Genomic DNA, 27408 nt, shown 5'->3' with positions numbered 1-27408 from the left:
ACGCAGCCCGCAGCCTCTTCACTACAAGAGGGGAAAAGAAATAGATATTAATGTTGCTTAGGGAGTTAGGCCTATTCAGAATGCCTACACAATTGCACAGATTGCTGGCAGGAAAGTTGATACACACAGGTAATGATAAGAACCTAACGGCCATCAAATGGTGCCTAAGCAAAAGCAAAAGGCAGAAATCTGGGGCCACCCTTCAGAGGCTTTTGACATTCAGAGGTCCAGAGGAATATGGTCAAGAAATCACTGGAGACTAGAAAAAGAAAAGAAAACAAAACAAAACCCAAAACACCTAGTCCTCGTTTCAGGGGCTTATGCCTGACATTTCCATTGGAAGAAACTTTAAATGTCCATTTCTTCAGTTATCTAACTCATTTCTGTTTTAAAATACCCATTAAAAATCACAACGGATTAAAACCATGCCAAAATTAGTCTATATGATCGATATGATATGCCAACTCACTGAACACGATCTCTGTAATCTTTCTAATGAGAGTTCAGATCTAATGGGGAAATACAGTATCTCTTTCTGGCAGGTTTTCACAGATGACTCTCAATACCACTGTGCATGGGGGGAAATCTGACTAATTAAGGAAACTGAATAAGTTGCTTTTTAATGAAGTGTAGGTCCCAAGAGACAAAAAGATAAGGCTAAAAGCTTTAGCATAACTGATTATTCAGAAATGATAACCAAAGGCAGCAGGGGCTCAGCGCTGCAATCTAATTTCTGTCTCATTCTGTATAAATGGCCAGGAAAGCGTGTGTGACAGATATCTGTAGGGAGAAAATTGGCTAGAGTAGGAGATTATCTCCTGGAAGTACCCCACGAAAAAGGCTTAGCCTTCAAGCCTCCAAGGGGGCTGCAGCCTTCGAGGGGGAAGATAGAAACAGAACTATACTGCAGGAGTGACAAATAAATATCACCGGGGACATACTTGGTGACAAGGGACCAATAGCATTTTGTCATTGAAGACTTAGTTTCTCTGGGTGCACCTTAGAAGTGTGGATCTGTGTGGAAAGAGGCAGTCGTATCAGAAACAAAGTCTTAGACCCAGTTATTGTTTTAAGAATGGTAAGATAATGATGTAGGAGGGTCTTCTGTCTATGTGTTACTTTCATTGGTTAAATAAAGAAGCTGCCTTGGCCTTTTGATAGGCCAGCCCTTAGGTGGGTGGAGTAGACAGAACAGAATGCTGGGAGGAAGAAGGCAGTGTGGCAGACGCCATGAATCTCTGGCCCGAGATGTACGTAGGTTAGGATCTTTCCCTGTAAGCCACAGCCTCGTGGTGCTACACAGATTTATTAGAAATGGGTTAATTAAGATGTGAGAGTTAGCCAAGAAGAGGCTAGAGATAATGGGCCAGGAAGTGTTTAAATGAATACAATTTGTGCGTTGTTATTTTGGGTGTAAATCTAGTTATGTGGGAGCCAGGCGGAATGAAAAGTAGGCCTGCTTGCCTCATCACTACAAGTTTACAGAATGGTGGATTTGACAATAGATTAGGGAGTCCTACTATTGAGTACTTAACTGTGCACTGTGGTACACACCTTTAATTCTAGTATTCTGGAGGCAGAGGCAGGTGGATCTTGTGAGTTCAAGGTCAACCTGGTCTTCACAGCAAGTTCCAGGCCAGCCAAACTGCATTCTTGGTGAGAAGGTTCTAATTAAGTAAGGGGCTTGCTGCTCGGATCTAAGGAACTGAGCTTGAATCCCTAAGGCCCACACAATGCCAGGTATAGTGATGAGCACATCTGTAATCGCCGGGCTTCTAAGGTGAGATGAAACGTAGAGACAGGAAAATCCCCAGAAGCCCATGGACCACTGAGCCTGACAAATGCAGCCGGGAATGAAATACTCTTGTTTCAAACATGGAAATGGAGCATCAGTACCCAAGGCCACTGTCTGACTTCCACACACGCACCACAACACACCACACCTAGATGCCCTCATGTGCACATACACACCCTAAACACCAATCACCACTACATGCAAACACGTAAAACAGAAATCTTTCAGCAAGAAAATCGCTGGAAACTCAGCATTCAGTGAGAAATATGGCCTGCAGAATTTGTTTTCTGGTTGTAAAAGATCTTGATTTCATTTTTACAGAATAAACTGTCGGGTCTTTTGCCCTTAATATTAGACATAGAAATGATAAAGGACATAAAACCTTCTTCTTGTGAAAATAAAAAAAGAATCTATATTCATGTATATGCCCTCATTTTCTAAAACAACCAATTTCTTTTGCCATAAGATACATGTAAGGTGGAGGTGCTGGAGAGACAGCTCAGCAGTTGAGAACAGTGGATGCTCTTCTAGGGGGCCTAGGATCAATTACCAGCAACCACATGGCAACTCACTGTCTATAACTCCAGTTCTAGGGTTTCTAACACCCTCATGTAGACATACATGTAGGCAAAACATCAATGAACACAAACACACACAAGGACCTGGGTTCCATTCCCACTTTCCACATGGGATCCACAACCATCCCATGCTCAGCTCTAGGGGATACAGCACCCTCTTCTAATCTTTGTGGGCACCAGGCGTGTCTGCAGTACACATACAAACATTCAGGCAAATCAGTCAGATGCATAAAATAAATAAATCTCAAACAAGGATTGCTGCTATCTAGGAAGTTCCTGACACTATCCCTCCTAGTCACGATCCCTCTCTGCCTTTCCCTGGGCAGGAAACAGCACTGTGCACTGCAGAAGACTAAAAATGTCACAAGCAAAAATGAAAGGACTGTGTTCTTCCTTTCGCGTGACTGCTGTTAAGAGCTGACGTCATCACTTGTAAGGTCATGCTTGCTTTGTCCACACACCCCTCCAGAGTGGGCCTGGAGCCAGAGATGTCTACCCATTGTCTGTACTTAGCATTCATCTATTTTCAAGCCCCACAAACAACAACAACCACAACTAGATGCTCGGATAATAGCCAAGCTATCATATTCTTTGTCACACTATCTTGCATATCAAAAAGTTGAGTTATGGGAGTTAATACTTTAAATTTGCACAAAGACATCCATTTACCTACAACACTTAATAAATTATAAAAAGAATCCATTGATCTCAAAAAGCACAATCAAAGCCTTAAGACTGACTGAAATCCTAGTAGGGCTCTATGACCCATTTATTTTTTAAAGTATGAGATTTTTCTACTCTGTTACACATTTCTGAAAGAGAAAGATCAAATTTACCTCGTCAAGTATTGGTAAATAAAGGCTTTATTCATTCAATATAGAAACATTAGCATCATTAAATAACTTTTAAGTATCCAAAAATCTCCAAATAAATAAAAAAGATTTGAATAGGTCTATGAAAGTGTTAAATTAATTATTAAAGTTTCTAGCCTTAGTAGTTAGTTAAAAGGAGGATATTGAATTAGTTAAGGCATCATTGGTACATATGCAAATCGATTAATCTTGTGCTTCAATTATATCAGAAAACAAACCCTTGACTTTCCTTTAATTTACAGCCTAAACAAGGGTTTTGCTAACCAAGAGTAAATTATAGCTCAGGTGTTGCCAAGGTTCCAAACTACTACATCTCACCAAACTCCAAACCAAAGAGACTTTGACATCTTTTTATCTGTTAAGAGGGAAAACACTTAACTCCATGATGGGGGAATCGGAGCCATGACACATTAAGCCAATGTGTGCACTGCTCTCGGGGAGTTAAACTCCAGTTGCTGAGCAAGATGTAGTCACACCATCTATGATGGCGTCTACCGTGGAGTGGCCGACTTGACTTCACGGAGCCTTCATCTAAAGTTCATTTTGTAGGGGGCAGAAAAACACAAAAAAAGCACCCAAGAGAGATGTGATGAGACAAATCCGGAAGCTGGGGCATGTGAAGGAATATGTGCTTGTCTCTTCAACAAGGGTTTTGTCAAGAAGAGAATTAACGTCTACACGGCCCAGGGAAGTGTCCTACACCGCGCTCAGTCTGGTGTGATCCAGACAAAGCGGCTATGAAGCACAATTTAGAGTGAGAAATGGGAATGCAGCTTCCCAGGCCACTAATGGAAAAAAAGCCGGCTAAATGGTGTATGTATGTAAATGGTGTATGTATGTAAACGGTGTATGTATGTAAACGGTGTGTGTATGTAAATGGTGTATGTATGTAAATGGTGTATGTATGTAAATGGTGTATGTATGTAAAATATGACTCCAAGACTTCCTTGTCTAGTGTGTATGTATGTGTGCATGCACATGTGTGCGTGTATGTGCGTACACATGTTTGTGCATGTAAGTGTGTGTGCGTAGGGGGTACAGCAAGTCTGAGCCTCATCACTGATAATCTCAGTTGTATTAGCATGGTGCTTTCATCATGGCTTGAAACATCTTAAGTTTTCTAGAGTCTACATGTGCTGGCCCTGAACTAATAAAATAATTTAAAATACATATCCTATGGAAAATCCTTGACTTTCTGTCATATGAATAGACCTGTTTATGATCATCCACCATAGCAAATTTGTTGGATATGGAGGTGAGATGAGAGAACTGAAGATTTTTATTAAAAGGCCCCCTCCTCAATTCTCTGACTTTCTGAAGCTGTGACTATTGAGGTTCATTTAGTGACTTTCATGTCATTTCAATGGCATGTTAAAGACACAGTCTTGACTTCCTCTCACTGGAGACGGGTGTCTCCATTAATATCAGATAGCTCAGAATGAAATGTACATCGGTAAATCAACTCACACAGCATAAAGGATTTGAGGAACCTTGGGATAATAACCAAGCTGTTTCTATTCCACCAGGAAGGGCCAAGCAAATGGGTTTTCAGATCACTACTATATATGCAAAATGGGATCCCAGAAAATAAGCAGCCACTTTAGGATATCCACTTTCACACTGCCTGAAAAAAAGCAAACCAGGGAAAATGGTTTCCTTTCATCTCAGGGCCTTCGGTTCCGGCAGATTCTGCCAGCAAACCGATTCCATGCCGCTTCTTTCAAACTTCATGGTTCAGTCACGACTTTTGGGAACTGTTCACGTTTTTAATTTAAGGTTGATCTTTAAAACTTCTGAAAAGACTAAATCGCTAGGCACATTTAACCATTGTCTATTTAGAGCAGAGTCAAGTGCATCTGGGGATGAAAAACATCTGTTTAGGGCCTGGGAGATGGCCCATTAGGCATATGAAGCACCAGTGTTTGGGGTATCCAGAACCCCCCAAAAAACGGCAGACACAGCAGTGTGTGCTTGCAATTTCAGCACTGGGGAGGAAGAACCCTGGGTCCTGCTGGTTAGCTGTCTCGGTCACTGCTCTGTTGCTGTGAAGAGACACCATGACCAAGGCAACTCCTCCAAAAGAAAGCATTTCATTAGGGGCGTGCTACAGTTTCCATTATCATCTGACAGACAGCATGCTAGAGAAGTTGCTGGAAGCTACATCCTGATCTGCAGTCGGAGGGAGAGGACCTGGGACTGACATGGGCTTTTTGAAACCTCAAAGTCCACCCTTTGTGACACACTTTCTCCAACCAGGCCACGTCTACTCCAAGAAGGCCACACTTCCTTGTCCTTCTAATCTTTTCAAATAGTGCCATTCCCTGATGACCAGGCAGCCAAACCCTTCAGTCTTCTTTCCATGAAGTTTGCAGAATCTTCAAAATATTCACCAGGTGAAGTCATTTCTCTCCTCAAACCCTTGGCTGGCTCCTTACCACACTGAGCGCACAGTCCAGACCCTTCACTGTCTCAATGGCTGTGGTCAGTGCATGCGGCCCTCACTCCAAACACTTCATTTTCATTCACTCTGCTCCAACCAGACCATCCACTTTCATATCCCATGAGCACCTTGTGCTTGCAGACAGTGGCATGTCTGCCTTCAGAACACACTTCTGCCTCTGTATCTCTCACCCAGCCAGTGCGGCTGTGGGGAATTCCATCCTGGAATTGGGTGCTGTGCAGCTCCCAGCTTACGTCTTGGTTCAAGTATCAGGCCTTTCCCAGCAGAAAAGAACACTCATGGCAATATCTTACATTTCTTTTTGCTTGGTTGATTTGAGACAGGGTCTCACTATGTTACCCTGACTGGCCAGGAACTCATTATGTAGCCTAAGCTAGTCTCAAATTCACAGAGACCCGCCTGCCTCTGCCTCCCTAATACTGGGACTAAAGGTGTGCACTAGTACTGGCTAGCTTTAAAATACCACCAGTACTCCTTTAAATGTACACACACACACACACACACACACACACACACACATCAATTTAGAGTTTGTCTCTCAACACATATGTAAAGAGCACAATGATAAAAACTTTGTGTTGTTCACTGATGAAACTCCAGGGTCCAGGATAATGTTTGAGGGAGGTTATATACAGCTCTTTAGTCCCAGTCAGCACTATCGCTGTAGACTAAACACTTAGCACAACTGGCTTCAGCACTCAGCACTTAGCTCATGAGCGTGTAACATGTGCAAGGCCCTGGAAACCTTAGCATGTGTTTACAAATATGTATGTACCTACCTATACTTATATTTATTTATCTATGCATATACTTATGAATGTCAGTATCAAGGGTCTGGGCTGCAGCCAGGTGTGAGGCCTTGGGTTGGTTCCCTAGCACCGACAAAGCAATAACCCCAAACCAACCCAGCAAAGAAGTGCTTGGTGCGGGCTTGCTACTTGTAGGCAAAAGAGAAATTCTTTGCTACACGTGGAAAGTTTTTGTCTCTTCAAAATCAGCTTAGTCTTTGAGGGCACCAGGCACGCCCATGCTGCACACATACATCTCCAGGCAAAGACAATCACGCACATAAAAATCAAAATGAATACACACTGGATTTCAGATAGTAAAGACTACATGTGGGTTGTGGCTTCTTGGAGCTTTTTGGGGTTTGTTTTGTTTTCTGCAGTGCTGGGGACCAAACTCAGGGCTCCATACTCGTGAGGGTAATGGTCTTTCCATGAGCAATAGCCCCTGTCCCAGTGAGTTAGTTTGAGTTGATGCAAACAGAGCGGTGTTATGGCATAACTTGAAAACTGTATTCTATCCTTTCTGGTTGAGTCCACCAGGATAACAATTTGCTTTTATCAGATTTAGTTTGCAATTACGCTTTCTGATATGCATCTTACAACTAATCCTGTCAAAGTATCTTGTGTGGCTAGGTCGGAATTACTTTTTTTCTGAGCACTTCATAAACTGTATTATTCTAATAAATAATGGCATTTTCTCATTAATGAATGATACTTTCTGTATATAAACCGTCAAGTACTTACATCGATTAAGTCTGAAAGATCGTGAATGTAATACTTGAACACCGAGGCATTGGTGGCTTCAAGTGTCAGGAGATACTCGTTCCTCGCTTTAATCGATTTCAGCTTATTTTCTGAATATTTTGCTTGTCTCTGGTAACAAAGAAGACACAGGCATCAGGAACGAAAGCGAAGTCATTTTAATAAGAGAGAAATACATGTGCATTTTCATGAATCTAAGCAATTTATTCCACATATAAGAATGATCCCCAGGTCCTTTGTGGAAAGTGCATTCTGAATGTGATTTCAGTAACAAACTAAAGCTCCCTGGCTCTGGGAATAATGGCAATGGGTTTGGGCTCCAGGCCCACTTTCACTGAATTCTCTCTGTCAATATTCCAGTTCTCCAGATTTGTCCTCCATACTTGGCATTCACCACGAAATGATGTCCAGCTGTTATGACATAATTTTATGTGTCTTAAACAGTCATCACTCCCATGGGAGGAAATGCATGTCTTTTCAAAGTAATTCACCATGTGTGTCTATTGCTGGCGGATCAGGGTTTTTAGGACTGTCTTGACTCCCCATATGAGGAGCCAGGGCTCTGCGATGGAGTTTTAAACCTACCTTTTCCTTCATCTTTTCAATTTTCTTCACGGAGCTGCGCCTCTGGTGCCGCTCTTCTAGTCTGAGGTGGAAGACGGGGTCTCCGGACCTCCCAATCTGCTTCTCCTCTTGCTTCTCGGCTTCCTTCAGCTTGCTCTCTGCACTGATGCTCTCGGCGTGGTACATGTGGTACGTCTTCATCACCTGGGAAGAGTGACCCAGACTGTTAGGAGATGTCTGCAGCGTTCTCAGCGAACAGGACTGCTGTGAAGTGTGCATGTAAAAATACCACCTTCCAACAGGAGACGGGAAAGTCAGATGTAGTAAGACAGGTGAGTTTTGGCTCCTGTTTCCGTATAAACCAAAGAAATATGCAAATTCACCTGATGGGAGGAAGTGCTCAGCGGATAGGCTCTTATGAAAAATGATTTACAGAGGCTTACGCATGTTTTCAATATGTGCAAAGTTCTCTTACGCGCGAAAGCGTGCTCCCCAATCTCCTGCGTACTCCCCAATCTCCTCTGTGCTATGAACTGGCGGCCCAAGCCATCTATCTATTCTATTCATGGATAAGTTTTGCCTAACTGGAGCTCCGCATTAGTACAGTCCTTACTTAGGGACTTTTCCTGAACAAAATGTATTTGTCAAAATGCCAACATAAATATGAATACAAGGTTTAGAATAAAAATGGATTTTCTGATCACAAAGTAATACTTTATATTCAGTGTAGAAAAATAAATGATACAGAAAGGAGATTACCAAATGAACAGAAAACAATAACAATGCTGTAAAGATCCGGCATATAGTTAAGTCTTTTTCCCACAAACATACATAAAATACCAAGTATTATTTCTCCAATTAAAATTTGGGATCAATCAATAATATAATTTTAAGGTGTTTTAAAATAAATATATTGTGGTGTAGTATTTGCTAGAACGGGTGTGGGCATGTGTGTAGGCATGCATGCATGCGTGCATGTGTGTGTGTGTGTGTGTAGAGGCCAGGGTTGGGTGCTTTTTCCTCACATGCTTCCTGCCCTTATTCTTCTGAGACATGGGCTCTTACCAAATCTGAAATTCCGTGATTTGGCCAGGCTGACTGACCAATGAGTTTTAGGGCTCCTCCTGTCACTAATTTTCATGGCGCTGGGATTCCAGTCACCCCCTTCCACGGGCAGCCTCTTAAACTGTACATGGGTTCTGGGGGCCTGAACTCGGGTCTTTTCTGACTGAACCACTTCCATGTGAATCATCAAATGTTCTTTTAAAATGTATGTTTAAGGCTGTACAGAGTTTCCAAGCACCTGCACCACACTTGACTAACGTGCTGCTGTGCTCATGCCAGGATTGGGTTGTCCTAAACCCCTTCGTGTGCACCTCTTCTTTTACTAGGAACAACACATACTACTAGTATGTTAGTAAAATTTAGGAATAAATAAAATGATTTTTATAGACATCTTTCCTATGGATATGACAAACTCACATACTAAATCTACAATTATTAAAAACTTTGGGTATGTTATTGCTACAAAGATGTTGTTCATGAACACACTGTGTCACCTAGGACAATTTTTTTCAAGGTAAAACTGTAGTGTTAGAAAAAAATGCACAAGGCTGGGCGGTGGTGGCGCACGCCTTTAATCCCAGCACTCAGGAGGCAGAGGCAGGCGGATCTCTGTGAGTTCGAGACCAGCCTAGTCTACAAGAGCTGGTTCCAGGACAGGCTCCAAAACCACAGAGAAACCCTGTCTCGAAAAACCAAAAAAAAAAAAAAAAAAAAAAAGAAAAAAATGCACATATTTTTGTGTGATTTTTAAATGCATTGCTAAGTTTATACTCTTTAATTAAAGAAATAAAACCAAGCTGTTTTTATAATCTCTCAAAGTATTACAAATAACTAGCCCAGATATTTGATAAGTATCTTCCTGGATAATAAAGGCAGGCATTACTCTTTCAGCTGTTATGTATTGTGTCTTGCGGCTGCCCAGGAGGCTAGAGGCATCGGATCTCCCTGGAACTGGAGCTATGAGCAGGTGTAAGCTGCCTTTCATGGGTGCTGAAACTGAACTTGGGTCAGTGCTGCCAACTGCTGAGCCATCTCTCCAGTCTTAGTGGTCACCACCTAAGGTTTAAGAGATTTTACCTGGAATGACAGCTTCCCCATATAATTTTAATGCTACATTCAGGGTTAAATGGATTTTGTGCACAATTATGAGAAACCATCCACGTTAGGCGTGATGCTCCAATGAAACCCAGAAGGCAGATTTTATTTCACCCGCAAATAACCAAGTTATCCAGATTCGATTTTGGAACTAAGGTGTAGTTGTTAAGAAGTTAAGGTACAAGTAATGTTTTAAAGCAATAAACTTTCCTTTTCTCATTTGGAGAGATGAGTTTTAAAATAGATTGGGACCTGGATGTATCATTAGAAGAAATGAACTCATTTAAGTGGAGTCGTGCAAAACTGCTGTTTCTCTAGGCCAGCAGAAAAGGGAAGAAGCGAACACTTCATTGGGGCCCAACAGCGCACTCTCAGGATGACTGGAGGAGTTAAATCGGGGCTTCTGGAGAGGCTTGCTTTCATCAACTGTGCTCATCTCTTTAAAGCGTGCAAAGTCAGTACCAAGGAAACCAGAGGAAGGCGTAAGTACCAAGCAGCAGCAACGTCTGTACAGCTCTGTGCCCTCGGAAAGTCGTCTGTTTATAGTAATTACTGGACCTGGAGGAAGTCTGGTTGCCCACTCTAGTTTAAAAGCAAAGAAAACAGCATCAGGAAGCAGCTGGGCAGCTGGGGGATGAAAAGGAATAAGCCTGCAGCTGGGCAAACAGCGGAGTCAGTGAATCTACTACACACCTTGCCATTCAAGGCTGGGCTCTGTTTATGTTCCCTGCCTGGAGCAAACCCACATACCATTCCGGCCCCAGTCACATCTTAAAATGACAGGGAAAGAATAACTCCACACATGTACACCACTCTCAGAGCTGCCTGGCTCTCCACTTTGCCTGCTAACACAAGGTTAGAAACAACAACGTCCACCCCCGCTGGATGAAAAGGAAGCCCAGACAGCGCTGCGCCTGTAAATTTCTTTTTAATACCCCACGGAGAAAGAGACCCGTCTTCTGAAGTCTTGGGTTACTTGCCTACTGAGGGCTAGATGAAGCACATTTAATTTGCACACACTAAGCCTAGTGCATAAGTAAGCACACTGAGTCTGCTTCTAGCATGGTGTGTTAAAAGGAGCACACTTGAGCCTGAACTATTGTAAGACAGCGTGAATGGGGGGTGGGGAGTGTGTCTCACCACAACAGAGGTTTAGTATGATGGCCTGGGGCTACCTTTACTTAGTTCAATAATCAACTTGGTTTGGTTTCCTGGTTTGACTCAGGATTTCCACTCTCCTCGAAAGTGGTAAGTGTTAGGGTGAATGAATTTTTAAAAAAAGACGGGGAGGAAAAAAAAATTCTCAAAGCCTGTTGAGAATTCTAATTGCAGATAATGAACACAAGTCTGAACTGTACGATTTAAAATGTAAGCTGACAGAAGGCAAAGGTGTTTGTCGTTAAAACGGCACACAGCCATCCCGTTTCTCAGAGAAAAAAAAGAACTTTTATATTTTAAGGTGTAGTTGGAAGGTATTGCAAGAAACACATCAGCCTTTCCTTCGGCTAATGCAAACATATCCTTTGCATACCAAATGACCCCGTGGGCATCTAGCTATTTAAATGTAGTCTCAGGGCACATTTCCCAACTTGAATTCTTTTTTCATGCATAATTCCCAGTCAGTGTCCTCAAGTTATCATCCCCGAACTGCAGGAAAAAATACAGTCCAGCAGAAAGCGCTTCTGAGTGAGAACCAGTTTTTGTTACTATATTTCTGTGTATGAGTGTGTGTCTGCTGTGTGCGCGCGTGTGGCACGTGTATTTGCACTTGTGGAGACCAGAGGATGGCACACAGCACCCTCTTTTACTTCTTCTCTCCTCACTTCCTTGAGACAGGGGCTCACAGGGAACCCGGAACTGGGCCGGGGGCTCAAGCCCCAGTGATCCTCCTGTCTCCACTCTCCCACAGTGTCGAGGTTACAGGTGCAGGTATCACACCTGAGCTTTTATGTGGGTCCTAGGGATATTTTTCCTTAGACCTTAGCGACTGAGCCATCTCCCCAGGCCCACACTGTGTATATTTTTGTGAGCCTGGGAAATATTACATCATAAGCTTTGCACAGATACTGTTGATTTTTTTTCTTATTGAAAGGCCCATGACATTTAACTGACACCAGCCTTGTACTTTAAGGCATAAATTCTAAAATACCTGTGCTACACTTTAATATTCTATAAGAGAGGTTATTATGCATCTGAAAGCGGTGTGCACAATGGAGATCAGTGGACCAAAGCCGCAGTTTCTACCTTTGGACTCTGGCGCAGATGTTAGAGATGCGGATTGGAAGAACGGATCACCAATTGCTCAGGGTAGTGACGATTAAATGCCCTCCTGCTCACCTTACAGAGTTATTGTTGATTCCACATTGTGTGTGGAATCACTAAACTTCACAGAGTATATATTATATGTGTATATCTATGGTTACACCATCAGGTCTGATAGGCACATATACACATATATGTATGTAGCCTACTAAGCACTATAAAATGCTTACTGCCTGCTAGACACCAGGGAATCTAAGTGCTTTGCTAATTCTTCTAGTCACTCTTTGAGAGGTATTTCTATTTTCCTCCTATCCCCTAAGGTGAGCTTAAATCCTGTTTCCTGTTTCTTTCAACTCTCTTGACTTATTAATGGCACCCACGCTGCCAATCATGAGTCACAGAGTTCCATGTGCCACCCAGTATCACGGCTTATCTTGTAAAATCAGCCAGGACACCGACAAGAGAGTTCTCTGTGCCTTCAGAGCCTCAATTCTACTTCAGCTACAATGTAGATAAGAGACGCTTGATGAGAGGCAGTGAAGGATGAGAGCTCATGTCACGGCGTGCTCTTACATTTAACAAACACTCACTAAATGCCTGGCACCTTTTCGTCCCTGGCATCCAAATGAGCACACTATTAAACACCTGAGATTAGAAGAGGGTTAAGACAAATAAATAGTTCAAAACCATCTGTGAAATACAGAGCTAGTTCCTTTTCTGTTGCTGCGGCAAAACACCGCGATTGAAAGTGCATTGTGGGAAAAAGTTTAATTTTATTTAGGGTTCCAGAGAGATAAGAGTCTATGGCAGTGGGGAGAGACACACCAGCTAGCCAAGCATGCATGGTGGCAGGATGACGACTTTAACCTCAAGCACAGACCAGAGCAGGGTATGTTGTGTGTGTGTGTGGGGGGGGGGTTAGTGGTGGAGAACGGGGAGGCAGGCAGTTTGTGCATGTGGTCCGAAGCTTCAAACTCGCGAAGCTAACTGCCAGTACTGTACTTCCTCTGGCAAGAGAGCATCTCTGCATGGCCTCTCCAAAGAAAGCCATCGAGTGATTGAACGCCTGCACCTACGAGGGACATTTCTTATTCAAACCCCACAATTAGCATGGGAATTTTGGGCCCCTCTGAATAAAATGCACACTGGTTTGGCAGGGGAAGAAGGTGATGTCAAGAATGTTCCTGACAGGATTTCCTAACTCCACAGCCTGCCGCCTTACTAGCCATCGGCCACTACAAGTTCTGAGAGACACTTCAGCATTCTGTGTCAACCATTTAAGAGAGAAGTCTTTTTATAAAAGCGCATGTACACACACACGCACACATTCACACACATGCATGCATGCACACACACCACAATATACATTCGCATACACCCTCACATAAAACACACATATTCACACACACTCACACACGTTCACATACACACAACACTTGTGTACACACATACACTCTCTCTCTTTCTCACACACACACACACTCACACACACACACACAGACACATACACGGCTCCAATTATAAGTGAGTTTCTGCAGGTCATCATCCTATCGGGACCAGCAGGCTGGGAACGCAGCCTGGAAGTCCATCATTGTTGCTTCCCAGGATGCGTTAAGATTCGAGGAGAGGACAGGCCACTGAGACACCCCAGTCATACCAGAAACTGCAGCATGGGGAGCCTGGTCCCTCCAGGGGTTTTGAGAACTTCAGCCTATCCTTCTGAGTTTGGCCTCCACTTAGCCATGCTGTGGATGCCAAAGACTTATTGGAAACCAGGGTGACAGCATTCCCTTTTAAAGGAGCACTTGGGCTACTGTGGGCCATGATCTTTCCTCCTGACATCTCTAGCCTTCTTGCTCTTTGGTAACTAGGGCCAGCCTTGGTGAAGAAACACAGCTGAGTTCTAGTGCTACCACTGCCCAACTGGGCAGGCTCTTCAAGCTCCTTGAGCCCTGTTCATCCTTAATTAGATTCTTTCCTAGCCTATCCTATTCTATCCTGTCCTGTCTATCCCATCCCACCCCACCCCACCCCACCCCACCCCACCCCACCCCACACCAGTCTAGCCTATCCTGTCATTGTAGGTAACCCTCCTTCCTTAGAGTTTCTAAGGCAAGATGTAGGTCAGAGGTTCCCAACCTGTGGGTCGTGACTCCTTGGGGGGGGGGGGCACACATCAGATATCCTTGTATATCAGAGATTTACATTACAGTTCATAACAGTAGCAAAATTATGGTTATCAAGTAGCAATGTTATCATTTAAGGTTGGGGGTCACCGCAACACGAGGGACTGTGTAAAGGGTCACAGAACGAGGAAGGTTGAGAACCACTGATGGAGAGGGAAAAGTGCAGGCTTTGGCCCATGGTCCAGCCTTGAAGCAGAGAGCACAGGCCACCGTATCTTAGAGGCAGCTGAGAAATTGGAGGCACAGCAAAAATAGATCAGCAGAGGCGTTTCTTACTGTTTCATGCTGACAGGCAGGCTAGCAAAAACCTCTTCTTCTTTTTTTTTTTTTTTAATATATATATATATATATATTTTTTTTTTTTTTTTTTTTTTTTTTTGGTTTTTCGAGGCAGGGTTTCTCTGTGGCTTTGGAGCCTGTCCTGGAACTAGCTCTGTAGACCAGGCTGGTCTCGAACTCACAGAGATCCGCCTGCCTCTGCCTCCCGAGTGCTGGGATTAAAGGCGTGCGCCACCACCGCCCGGCCGCAAAAACCTCTTCAAAACTCATACATGCACACACACCAGTGAGGAAGCTCTAGGAGTTGACTGTATACACAGCTACATGTTCACAAAACATGTGAATTCATAGAAGCTTCCAGCCCCTCAAGAGTGTAAACCCCACAGTTAGCTCCCTGTTCAACATATGATAAGTTAGCTATAAAACTAAGAGGACATTAGACTAGTTTTTTGTTGTTGTTGTTGTTGTTGGGGGTTGTCAGAATACATTGGCTTGTATGTGGAGGTCCAAAAATGTGAGCTTATTTCCACCTTGTCTGAAGGTCAGAGTTTTAGCTTGTTCAAAATTGTTGACAAGAATGGCTACACACCCTGACCTAGGGTGTGATTACTTGGTCTCTCTGACATTAAGATGGTCCTCCATACAGATAGATCCACTCCACTCTGACCAATGGTCGGGATAGTCAAGCATACTTCTGCTCCTTCTTTTGAAATAGGAGGTTTGACCATGGGAGTGGCTGCCTTCAGGATACTTGGTCTAGGGTGGGTTCACTGCCTAAACAACAGAATGTTTCTCTCTCATGAGTTAATGGCTCGATGACTCAACATAGTGAAGCAAGTAACTCTTAGTTTGTCCTTTGTATCATGTTACAGAAGCCTTTTGTCTTCTTCCCTGTTGTATTGGGGTATAAAAGTGTATAGAAAATTAAATGGGGCGGATTTCAGTATCCCCTGGAACTCCTTCCCGATACTATCCAATGTTTTCTGTTTTATTATTCTCGCCTGTATCTTTGTCTACTCTTTTTCTAATCCCCGTGCCCTACCCTGGTCCTCGACACTTGTAGTCATCCACCTCACAGCTACTGAACGCCCACTTTCCAGGGCTATGTTAGGTTTGAGGCCAGACAGGACCCAATGGGGCAGGGACAGGCAAGCTGACCCACACTGCAAAGCAAACAGGGGTCTGTCACATGTACAGGTGTGAGCGGACCGTGTGGATGTTAGGGCCGGCTGATTCTCAGGGGTCTTTTAAATTAGTTTATATTTAACTCCAGAAACACAGAAAGAAAAGTGAGTGGAAAATGTTTCATTTATATTAAGAATATAAAATGAGGAGAAGGCAGCTCTCCACATTCCAGCCCTATGTCCCATTCAATTCTCCCTATACCAGTGGTTCTCAATTGGCGGGGGGAGTCGGCTAAGACCATCAGAAAACACAGATGTTTATATTACAATTCATAACAGTAGCAATATTATAGTTAAGAAGTAGCAACAAAAATGACTTTACAGTTGGGGGTCACCACAACATAAGGAACTATGTTAAAAGGTCGCAGCATTAGGAAGGTTGAGAACCCTAGACCCATTGTCATTTGGGGCACCAAGGCAGACAAGTAGCTGGTGGCTAAGTCACAAACAGTTGGTCAGCAGGGCTGTCATGGTGAGCTTTCATAAACCCATCTTCCTTCCCTGGACCTGTGTGCCTCTTTTGAGATTAACAAAATCAATTTGCAAAACAGCATTTTCTGAGTAAATTTTGTGGAAGTCACTTGGCTATGAGTGCAGAATCATAAGATAAACTACCTGAGTTCAAATCTGCTCCTATACTTACATGCTGTGTGATCTTGGGCAAGACCATTCCTCAGAATAAATGGCACACCAATGCCACTTAGATTTCCAACAGAGTACAGCTACCTAGAGAAACAACTTCAGGGGCAGCCTTTCCTGGGGAGTCTTCTGTCTCAAGATTGGACCCACCAAAAGGGAACACACTTGCCTTTTATCTTCTTGTTATTTCATGAACCAACAAGATAAAATTCCTAACGCCAAAGAAGGGCCTGAAAGTCAAACATTACACCAGCGTGCAGGTGAACTTTGTCCCGGACTGTTATCTCTTCTGCGGGCTCATTCATCTCCTCCAGAAACTACCTACTGCACACAGACCTCGGTTCCCTCTCCCCTAAGACGTCGCTGAAGTTTCAAACTTGAACCTTCTGAGTGGCTCTAGTGTACCTGCTCTTCTGCTAATTTGCTTGCCGTATGCTTGCTTTCTAGATTCGGATCATTAGACTTCGGGAGGGGAGGGCTGAAAGGTTTTCTTTCTGTCCCTAAATAATCTAACTGGTGCCCCAATCTCTTCACCATTAAATAAAATTGCAATGCCGTTGCCTGGACGGGGCTGTGGGAGGGTTCCGGGTATTAACTAATAAACGGCACGGAAAAAAGCCGAGAGAACACCCGCAAGATAGATGCCAGCTGCTGATATTTGAGGAAAGTGTCATAAGATGACTCATTTTAATACTATGTGATGACTTCTCTGCAATTGAGGTGGGGGAGGGGGGCGATCATTTCTAAAGGGGCAAAAGGAGTGGGGTGAGAAGTGGCTTCACTAAGTGCATGCTAAGAAATGTTAGCAATTTTACTCTTTTGAGCTAATGAACGGACAAAAAGGAACAATCATGTTGAACAAGCAATAGTTGAAAGACTGTCTGCGAAGCTGGCTTCTCAGCGAAAACATGCCGTGCACCCTGGCTCCACTGGCTCGGTCTCAGCAGGGCAGTCTGAATTTATCATCAAATTGTACTTAGAATTCACACAAATGCTTTGAACAAAAGACACTGTCTGGTACTCTAGACCCTGCTGGCGAGGGACGGTCAACCTACCAAAGGACAGGGTGATGGAGATGCAGAGAAGAAAGAGAATATAGGTAAAGACAGAGAGCCCACATGCAAAAGGAGTTATAAGGATTATAAAAATTATGAAAATAATTACCTTTGGCTCAGTGTACCATTAAGGACTTCATTTCGGGAGTAATTACACAGGCAGCGTTTTTAATGGAAAGCACTGACCTATGGAACAGCAGTTGTGGGCTTGGTACGGGTGAGGCTACAAAACTGCTCCTAACTTTAGCCTTCGTGACTCTGGCGGGGGCCTCATCTATGAGAGAGGACCACACGAGGTCTCCCTAGAGGACCAAAGTTAGAGGGCTCATCAGATCAAACTATCGCAGACCCTTTGCTGAAGAAAGGTAAAGTGTGAGCCGGGCGATGGTGGCGCACGCCTTTAATCCCAGCACTCGGGAGGCAGAGGCAGGCGGATCTCTGTGAGTTCGAGACCAGCCTGGTCTATAAGAGTTAGTTCCAGGACAGGCTCCAAAACCACAGAGAAACCCTGTTTCGAAAAACCAAAAAAAAAAAAAAGAAAAGAAAAGAAAGGTAAAGTGTGGTGCGGAGGCACAAACGTGGAAGGAAGCCAATCACAGTCACTTCTGGTGCAGAAGGCTCTGTGGGAAGGAACTGTAATCAGAGCGTCTAACAGTGGTTCTCAATCTGTGGGTCACGACCCCTTCAGGGGTCGCATATCAGATATTTACATTATGATTCATAACAGTAGCAAAATTACAGTTATGAAAGAGCAATGAAATTATATAGTTGGGGGCCACCACAACAGGAGGAGCTGTATTTATGGGTTACAGTTAGAAAGGCTGAGCACCAACGTAAGGAGAATGAGGGGACGCTTAGAGGTAACAGAGGATGATACTAGGGAGCAGTGACGCTCTCCTCAACCTAAGGGTGGCTCCACCCCAATAGGCTCATTTTGCCGATAAAATACCCTAAGTCTAAACGCATTTAATAAACTTGACCTAGTGGATGCCAGAACGTTTATCCGGTCCCTTAAATGTGGTTAGCACATTACTCTACCCTCAGGCAAAATTCATCTAACACAAAGCTTGATTTTATAATTCAAGGTCAAGGGACAGACAGACAGATGCTTTGATGATACGACAGGATGAGAAGAGAAAGCCAAATCTTAAAAGGTGTTGAAAACACAAGATATCGCAGAGAACTGGATATTGTCTGTCCCAGCCTCCGTTCTATGGTGATTAAACAGTAAGGCCAAAAATCATTTTAGGGGAAGAAAGGTTTTATTAATCTTCTACTTCCAGGTCACAGTCCATCACTGAAGGGCGGTCAAGGCAGGAATACAAGGCAGGAACCTGAAGCAGAAATCATGGGGAACATGGCGTTGCTGGTTCACTGGCAGGCTTGGTTACACGTTTACGCTAACTTAGGTTTCTTATACAGCCCAGGACTGTCTGTCTAGGGATGCTACTGCCCACAGTAGGCTGGGCCCTCCGGCATCAGCCAGTACTCAGGACAGTCCACGCAGGCTCCCATAGGTCTATGTCATCTAGCAAGTTCCTGGAGACTTCCCCTTAGACATCACTAGGCTGTGTTAACTTGATAAATAAAGCTGGTCAGAACACTTTTCCTCTGGATAGACTGAATGACTTCGTTTGGGTCACTATTCCCTCACATATTGCTGGTTCCAGCAGTTACTCCTACAATCCTACAGGTAAAAAACTGCAAGTGAGAAGCTGGAGACATGACTCAGCGGTTAAGAGGCTGTTCTTCCTGAGGACCCAGGTTCAATTCCCAGCACCCACAGGGCAGCTCACAACTGTCTGTAACTTAAGTTCCAGGGAATCTGACACCCTCACACCAATACACATAAAATTAAATAAATTATAAAAAATTATAAGTGAAGTCATTGTAAGGCAGAGATTCCCGGAGTATGAAAATCATGGTCAGGCTTGTATTTATTCCCCCCTGATAGAGACTGGATGCTTTCTTCCCCATGCCCGGGAACCGTGCTCCTGAAGGGGCTTCAGGAGTCTCAGATACTCCAGGGTGGGCGTGCTCTCTGCCCCTTGTGTGCAGTTTGTGCCCTGGGCACAGCTTTGTAGGGCTGGGCTGGCTCATAGCTTCCCCTTCTGTAGGCCTGGGTGGTCCAAACAATCTGTTAGGTCTTTCTAACACTAAATGCGGCTGGACTTGAGTCCAGAACTCCAAACAGTGACAACCACACACTGTACGGAGGTGATAAAACACCATGACCAGGGACGCTCATGGGAGAGTTTATTTGGGCTAGGGTTCCGAGGGATAGAGTTCATCACGCAGGGCAAGTGTGGCAGCCAGCAGGCAGGATGGTGTCAGGAGGAGATGCTGAGACACTGACAGGTCACATCTCGCTCCCAAACAAGAAGCAGGTAGAGGGAACTGAAGTGGTGTGTTGTCTTCAAACTCTTCAAGCCCATCTCCAGGGACATACTTCCCCCAACAAGGCTGCACCCCTAAACCTCCCTGAACAGAGCACCCCCTGGGGACCAAGTGTTCATACATCTGAGCCTACAGGGATGTTCTCAGCCCAGCCAGGACAATAAACAAATACTTCCCAGTAGCTAAAAGCAAGTTATTGTTTTTTATCATCAGGGTAGATGATGGATAAATTTTAGTCCCAAAGAAAAGTTGGGGTAACAATATACTAATTATTGCCCCATCTCTGCTGACTTGAGCCTGCAGCAGACCACCACACTGCCGGGGGTACGGGGTTTCTTTAGAACCCTCTGAGGGTTCTGGTAACTCATCTCATCTGTTTCGTCTCACGGAACACACCCAGAAATGAGCAATGCCTCCTCCCTGCAGGCTGTCTTGCTCATTGCTGTATTGATGAACCTTACTCGGGGATATCTATCATCCTAGTGACTTTAATTAGCTCCCAAACTGATTATTGATCAATCATCAAGGACTCATTAGGAAGGAAAGCCCAGAATTCTTTAGCAGTGCGGGGCTGATATACAGAGATGCAATGGGCTTCTGTTTCGACTTCTACGTTTGAGTTCAAGGGGAGCGTTTGTCATGTTCAGAATGCTAAACTGAACAATAATTTCAAAGTGTTAATATTAATTACAATTGGTTTATAAGACTTTGCTACTTTAATAAAACCGTTTAGTGGAAAATGGGTAATTTGGCTTATGAAGGATAAATTATTTTATGCCTCATTAAAAAGCAAATGTTTCTATTTGTAATGAGGGAAAACTGTACAAATTAATCTTAACCTGAGCTTTTTCAACAGCTTTTGGAGGCAATTTCTAATTTAAAGCTTGGAGTCATGGCCAAGTGTTACTGGCTCTGTTCATCTCCAAGGGACTCCTGATGAGCAAGCAGACTCGGCAAAGACTGCTCCCGCCCCCTTCTGTTACCAGAGTATCCTTGTCCAAAGACTTCATTAATATATTACTTCATCATGTGACATATGTTATGTAGCAAATATATGACAACATGTGATGTATTATTCTGCTTCTGCTGGTTTTTTTAGCACATAAGGTAATTTTTTAATAAATTCGATACAATAATTTAGTGAGTATAATGCTAAAAGAGGTACTTACTTTAGAACTATCAGAGACTTCTCATATGAAATGCCAATAAACTTTTACCTAGTACACTCTCCAAGATCATTTTCCTATCTTGCTTCTTATGTATTTCACCGCAGATGAACAAAGGGGTGGGGCTAGATTTCTTTAAAAGTCCAGCTTATTCAACATTCATTTTTAAATCACAAACTGGCCGACATCCTTACAATGCCATAGGGGCATGGAGTTCCCTTCCGGGGCAGTGTGCTTTCTCTCACACGTCCCTTCTCTGTGGAATGTCCTTCCCACCAGTATCACTAGAGGAAGGTGCTGGCTGTCTTCGGGAGGTCTCTGGAAGGTTGGCATCTATGAAGCCCAGCACCTAACACCATACAGGAATATCCCACCAGCCTGCTTCAGCACCATCAGGACTGAGCAGCCACCATTGCTCCCAGGACTTCCAAGTTTGCTGAGAGCCCTCCCCTGCAAGCCAGTCTGTGCATACGGCATGCAGGCGACAAAGACAACCCTGTAACAGGTCTAGAGCTGACTGAGGGAGTAACACTTTGAGTACCTTCCATTTAACTGACTTTGGGCACAGATTCTGGGGTTTTGGACGGATGACAAATACTTACATTTTCTACGCCCAGAGATATTACAAACCACAGCCTCTTTGCATGGACTTACAGTAAAGATACTGTGCTAGCTGCTTTTGTGTGTCAACTTGACACAAGCTAGAGCCATCAGAGAGGAAGGAGTGTCAGCTGAGGAAATGGCTCCATGAGATCCAGCTGTAGGCATTTTCTCAATTAGTGATCAGTGGGGGAGGGTCCAGCCCATGGAGGGTGGTGCCATCGCTGGGTTGGTGGGCCTGGGTTCTGTAAGGTGAGCTGAGCAGGCCAGGGTAACAAGCCAGTAAGCAGCTTCCCTCCACCGCCTCTGCATCAGCTCCTGCCTCTGGAATCCTGCCTTGTTTGAGTTCCTGTCCTGACTTCCTTTGGTGATGAACAGCAATGCTGAAGTGTAAGCCTAATGAACCCTTTCCTCCCCAACTTGCCTTTTGGGCCTGGTGCTTCATTGTAGCAATCGAAACCTTAAGACAGAAGCCTCTGTAAAAACAAGCACAGTGTCCTAAAGACAGTGCCTTTTATTTCTGAGTGACTTAGGTAATCAAGCTCAGGAAACAGGCTGCCAAGTCCAAAGCTTAGTCTTGCCTCTTAGCTTTGGCACCTCTATCCCAGGAATAAGATAGAGAGAAGGCTGTTGTAGCTACAAAATGAGAAAATACAGCCCAAAGCTCTCAAAATTGTAGCCAGCATAGTGGATGCTTAATAAATTGTTATTGTGATTAATAAAACATTTCACCTTCCTTTCCTATCTGCTGGGCCTGACTGTTGACCTCCTGGAAACTCAGATTTTAGAACCCTACTCCCACGGGTCATGGGATTAGGTGGACAATCTGGAGCGATTAAGTGGTCATGGGGGCGGGGCTGTCATAAATGAATCGCTGCCTACTAAAGAGGTTTTAGACTGGCCCTTCCCACCACGTGAGGAAACAGAGAGGAGCTCTGAGCTAGAAAAGCCAGGAGGCAGTAGCCAGACAGTGAAGCCTGTGTCTGTCATGATCTTGTACTGTCCTCAGCCCCCAAGCTGTGAGAAATAAATTTCTGTCGTTTCTGAGTCACTAGGGTCTTGTTACAGCAGGCTGAACAAACTCAGTCACAGTACCTATATTACAGTTCCACAGAGCCCTAACCCAGGCAAGGCTCACTTATATCTCCCTACACACCTGGGGGAGGCTGGGGAGCAAAGAGATCTTTCTGTTGTTGTGTTGTTTTGTTTTATGGATCAAAGTAACTGGCCTACAGAGAGACTTAACCCTTGCCTCACAAGTCAGTGGACTAAGTCAGTAATAAAAGGGAGAGCCATTCAGAAAGTTCATGCATCGAGAAGGGTTTTCACCTGAGGCTCTCAGAGGCACTAGAACACAAGCTCAACCTATTTGTAGAGGGAAGATACCTCCACCAGCCCCCCCCCCAACAGTGGGGGCGGGAGGGAAACAAACGAGCAATGCGTTTTTGTGCAGCTGGAGATGATGAAAAGCAAAGCAAATGTATGATGGGAGGCCACCAAATACACTAGAATCTCAGCGTCGCCTGCCACTTATACAGCTCACAGCCAGCTCTCAGGCCTCCCCTGCTGCGTGGGTGTGCCAGGCATCTGAGTGAGGAAGGGTTAGAGACGAGATGCTTGACTGAGCACACAAAACACTTGGGGATCTGGAAGTCACCCCAGCACTGCGACTTTAACTAAAATGGAAATGCCACGAGGGAATCCTTTTCTTTTAATGAACAATAGTCTGAAATTTGACACCTCTTCCCCAAATCTCAAACTGAATATAGAAGACAAAAGGAAAGAAGAAAGCACAGTCCTTTGTTAGTCTGAGCAAGAAAAACTTCTGAGTTTTCATCCTGCTTTTGATTGGAACTTAACCATTCTTTGTTTTAAAATTCTATATGTGTGTGTGCTCACGTGGATGTGCACATGTGTGTGCAAGTGCATGTGTGTGGAGGCCAGGGGCAAGTGCCAGTTCTCTCTCTCCCCCCCCCTCAGGTTCTCTTACTGAATCCCCAACAGGAATATTTATGAGGTTGGTGGCTCAGCAAGCCCTAGGCCTCCTGACTCCTCTGCTCAGAGCTAGAACAGGCAGAGGGCTCTGTGCTTGGTGTCTCATGTGGGTGCTGGGAGACCACATTCAGGCCTTCATGCCTGTGTGGCAACCACTTTCCCCACTGAGCCATTTTTCCCAGACCTCCCCTCTAGTTTTGTTTGTTGTACAATCTCCTTTTAGTAACTGTCTTGAAACCGTCCAGCCACTGACCTTCCCAGATGTGACTGGGGGGCGGATCCCACGCATGGAACTTCCTAACTCTGTGCTTTGACCCTGCTGCTCCCTTCAAAGGCTACTGTATCTTATCTCCCCCATTAATAAATGACTGTGGCTCTTCTTAGTCCTCACTACAGGCCTTTCTTTGTATCACCGAGCTCTGTGAGCATCGCCCATCTTTCGGTATAAAATGGTAGTCTGTGGTGAAATGTTGGTTTGTGATCTCACAAAGTCTGTCTGAAGATCAGAGTGCGAAGTGAAGTCACTAGTTAGCCAAAGAGGCCAGGTAGTGGTGGCGTACACCTTTAATTCCAGAACAGGAGAGGCAGAGGTAGACATTCTCTGTGAGTTCAAGGCCACCCTGTGCTATACAAGATTGATCCAGTCTAAAAGAGAAACAGAGCCAGGCGGTAGTGGCTCACACCTTTAATGCCAGTACTTGGGAGTCACATACCTTTAATCCCAGCACTAGGGAGGTAGAGATAGGAAGGGATAAGGCTGGGTAGAGAGAGGAATATAAGGCGGGAGGAGATAGGAGCTCAAGGCATTCAGTCTGGGGATTGTTAGAGCCAGGATCATGATCCCTTGCTTCTGAGGATTTCGTAGGGGTAAGAACTAGTGGCTGGCTGCTCTGCTTCTCTGATCTTACAGCTTTCACCCCTAATATCTGACTCTGGGTCTTTATTAAGACCAATTAGAAACTGTGCTACAGGTGTCCTTCAGCATCTCCAGGGGACAGGTTCCACAATGCCTCACAAAATCTGGATGCTCAAGTCCTTTACTTTAAAGGGCATAGCACTCACACAGAATCTTTGTATCCCCTCCCACGTATTTTAAGTCACCTCTAGATCATTTCCACTATCCAGTGCAAAGCAAATGTTGGGTACATGGGTACTACACTGTTACTCAGAGAACTGTGACAAGAACACAAGGTCCATAAATGTCCAGTAGAGATGCCAGGTTCTGGACCGTTTTTGGTCCATGGTTGGTTGACTCCACGTGGATGTGGTGGTCAACTGTGATGGCCTGCTTGGCTGTATCATCGCTTATGAAAAGGTACGGCATGTGGTCTAAATGGGCAGTCAGTCTGCTCTGAGACTTCCTGTCATCTTGGGCAAAGTACTTCTGTCTCTCTGCCTTGGCTGCCTGCCACAAGAGTTTAAAGAACTAATTATGTAAATGGTTCCGACCAGAGCCAGGAGGAAGACTACCTGCTATTACAATGGTGCGGTGAATAGCTGCCACTCAGCAAGCCTCTGAGCTGGCCCAGTCTCTCCTGCTCTGAGACAGGCCCACGCCTCACAGGAAGCTATGCGTTAGTCGGAATTCAAGCCCCGATTTCATTTCCAGCCTGGCCGTGAATTAGTTCTGGGGCTTGAGTGAGCAATCACCTGGGTTTGGTGGACCACTTCCAAAATGAGCAGATTCAGTCGGTCATTTCTAGAGATCAATTTAGTACTCAAGTTCTATTAGCCTAAGACACACTAAATCCAGAATGTCACGTGGGTCAGAAACCAGGTGCACTTAGGTAGGTTGAAATGGCTCACCAGAGGCAATTGACTTAGATCTTGATTTGTTCTTTCTTTCTTTCTTGTTCTTTTTTTTTTTTTTTTTTTTTTTTTTTTTTTTAGACAGGATTTCTCTGTGTAGCTTTGGAGCCTGTCCTGGAACTAGATCTTGTAGACTAGGTTGGCATCACTCTCACAGAGATCTGCCTGCCTCTGCCCCCCAAGTGCTGGGATTAAAGGCTTGTGCCACCACTGTCTGGCGAGTTGTTTTCTTTCTACTGAGAATCCTTTCTTGTCCATTTTTTCAGATAAACAATCGAAGAAAAGGGTTTGTTCTATGTTTCAGAATGTTTATCTACACTGTGTGAAGATGTGTCACTGTGATTGGTCAAATAAAGGGCTGAATGGCCAATAGCTAGGCAGGAAGGAATAGGTGTGATTTCCGAGGAGAGAGAGGACTCTGGGAAGAAGAGAGGCAGAGATACCAGCGAGACGTGAAACAAGTCAGACATACAGAACAGAGGAGAAGTATCTGAATCATGTGGCAGAATGTAGATTAACAGATGCAAGTTAATTTAAGTTATAAGAGCTAGTTGAGATAAAGCTAAGTCCAAGCTTTCATAATTAATCAGAAGTCTCCATGCTGTTATTTGTGAGCTGGTGGCCCAGAGAAAAGTTCAGCTATAATTATATATATATATATATATATATATATATATATATATATATATATATATGTTTGGAGAACAATGGCAAGCCAAGCTCAACAGCTTAGGTACCCAATAAAAATAAATCCAGCTAAGATGGCGGTCATTAATGGATTCTAATAATTTAAAAGCCATGATTCTATGTTTCAGAATATAATGGTTTGGGTAAAATACTTTGTTGGTGGCAAATATCCTAATTATGAAACTTTTTTTAGTGTTTAAATTTTTTTTTAGGAAAATATGTACTTTCTTTTTCACTTCCAAGCCAGTATTTGGGGAAAGCAAGTTCATATTGCTCACGCAGACTGCCACAGCTGTGTCTGTGTATCTGTGGTTGAGAAGCACCAACCAAAAGCCATTTTCAAATCATATTAATACATGAAAAATCTCAGCAGGAATGAAGCGGGGACTGAGCATCATTAGCTCGCAGAGGGCCCTAAATAGGACCTCTGTAGAGCCGTTCCCACACAGGCATCCGGGATCCTTGAAATGTGAACTTTATATTGCTCACCTCCCCGGAAAGTCAACTCTGGAGTTGTTGACAGAAAACCGTATCATACCAACGCCTTTCTGTTTCCACTCAAGTAACAAAGCTAGGGAGAGACACATCAGAAAGAGTTTGTTGTCCATGATCTCTAAACAGGCTGCTTGGGAAAATCTTTCCAGGTCCCTTCACTGGAAATGTAGTATTCCAACGGGGGTTTCCAGGTGGGAGATTTTGATATATTCCTTTCTCCTTATTTCCATCTGTTCAGGGTTTTACTCCGGGGCTCAGCCCTTTTTTTGTAGTTCGTCTCAAAGGAATGAATTTCCATTTTCATTATAGAAATCTATTCCAAGTATTCAAAATGCCCGGAGGTAAAAGAAACACTTCATGGGGAAAAAAAAGTTCTTTGAGGCTCGCTGAAAAAAAATCTTTTTGGGAACCTCTAACATTGCCTGGGGCATGCTTCCTCAGGAGTCTGTTGGCTCCAGGTTTGTAAGCTTATAAAACCAATGGGAAGCTTCCTTTTACAGTTCTGAGGCCAAATTTCCAAAGGCTCAACATAACAGCACCATCTTCCTTATTCCTGATAACACAATGATGAGTCTTTGTATTTTAACATTTTTCAAGGGCTATGTGCTTCAAACACATGTGAAGGCCAGGGTGGACACTGTTCTCATAAGTGTCTCTAACAGCTACTCCCTGTG

At 44.1% G+C, this 27408-nt stretch overlaps 1 protein-coding gene across 2 annotated transcripts in view; it reads right to left on the bottom strand.

The window, feature by feature from the left end:
- The window catches only part of Srgap1 (SLIT-ROBO Rho GTPase activating protein 1), a 284359-nt gene that overhangs the window by 84561 nt on the left and 172390 nt on the right, over positions 1-27408 (bottom strand). For both annotated transcript variants that reach the window (XM_057757527.1, XM_057757524.1), the window contains exons 5-6: positions 7842-8024; positions 7239-7367 (exon numbers count right to left, since the gene is read on the bottom strand). In XM_057757527.1, coding sequence (XP_057613510.1) covers positions 7239-7367; positions 7842-8024 — 312 coding nt within the window. The remainder of the gene's footprint in view (positions 1-7238; positions 7368-7841; positions 8025-27408) is intronic.

The sequence above is a fragment of the Chionomys nivalis genome, chromosome 25 (genome assembly GCF_950005125.1).
Source record: "Chionomys nivalis chromosome 25, mChiNiv1.1, whole genome shotgun sequence".
In the NCBI taxonomy this organism is placed as follows: domain Eukaryota; kingdom Metazoa; phylum Chordata; class Mammalia; order Rodentia; family Cricetidae; genus Chionomys; species Chionomys nivalis.
The sequence above is the reverse complement of the archived record's forward strand: the minus strand, read 5'-3'. Positions and strand labels throughout refer to the sequence as shown.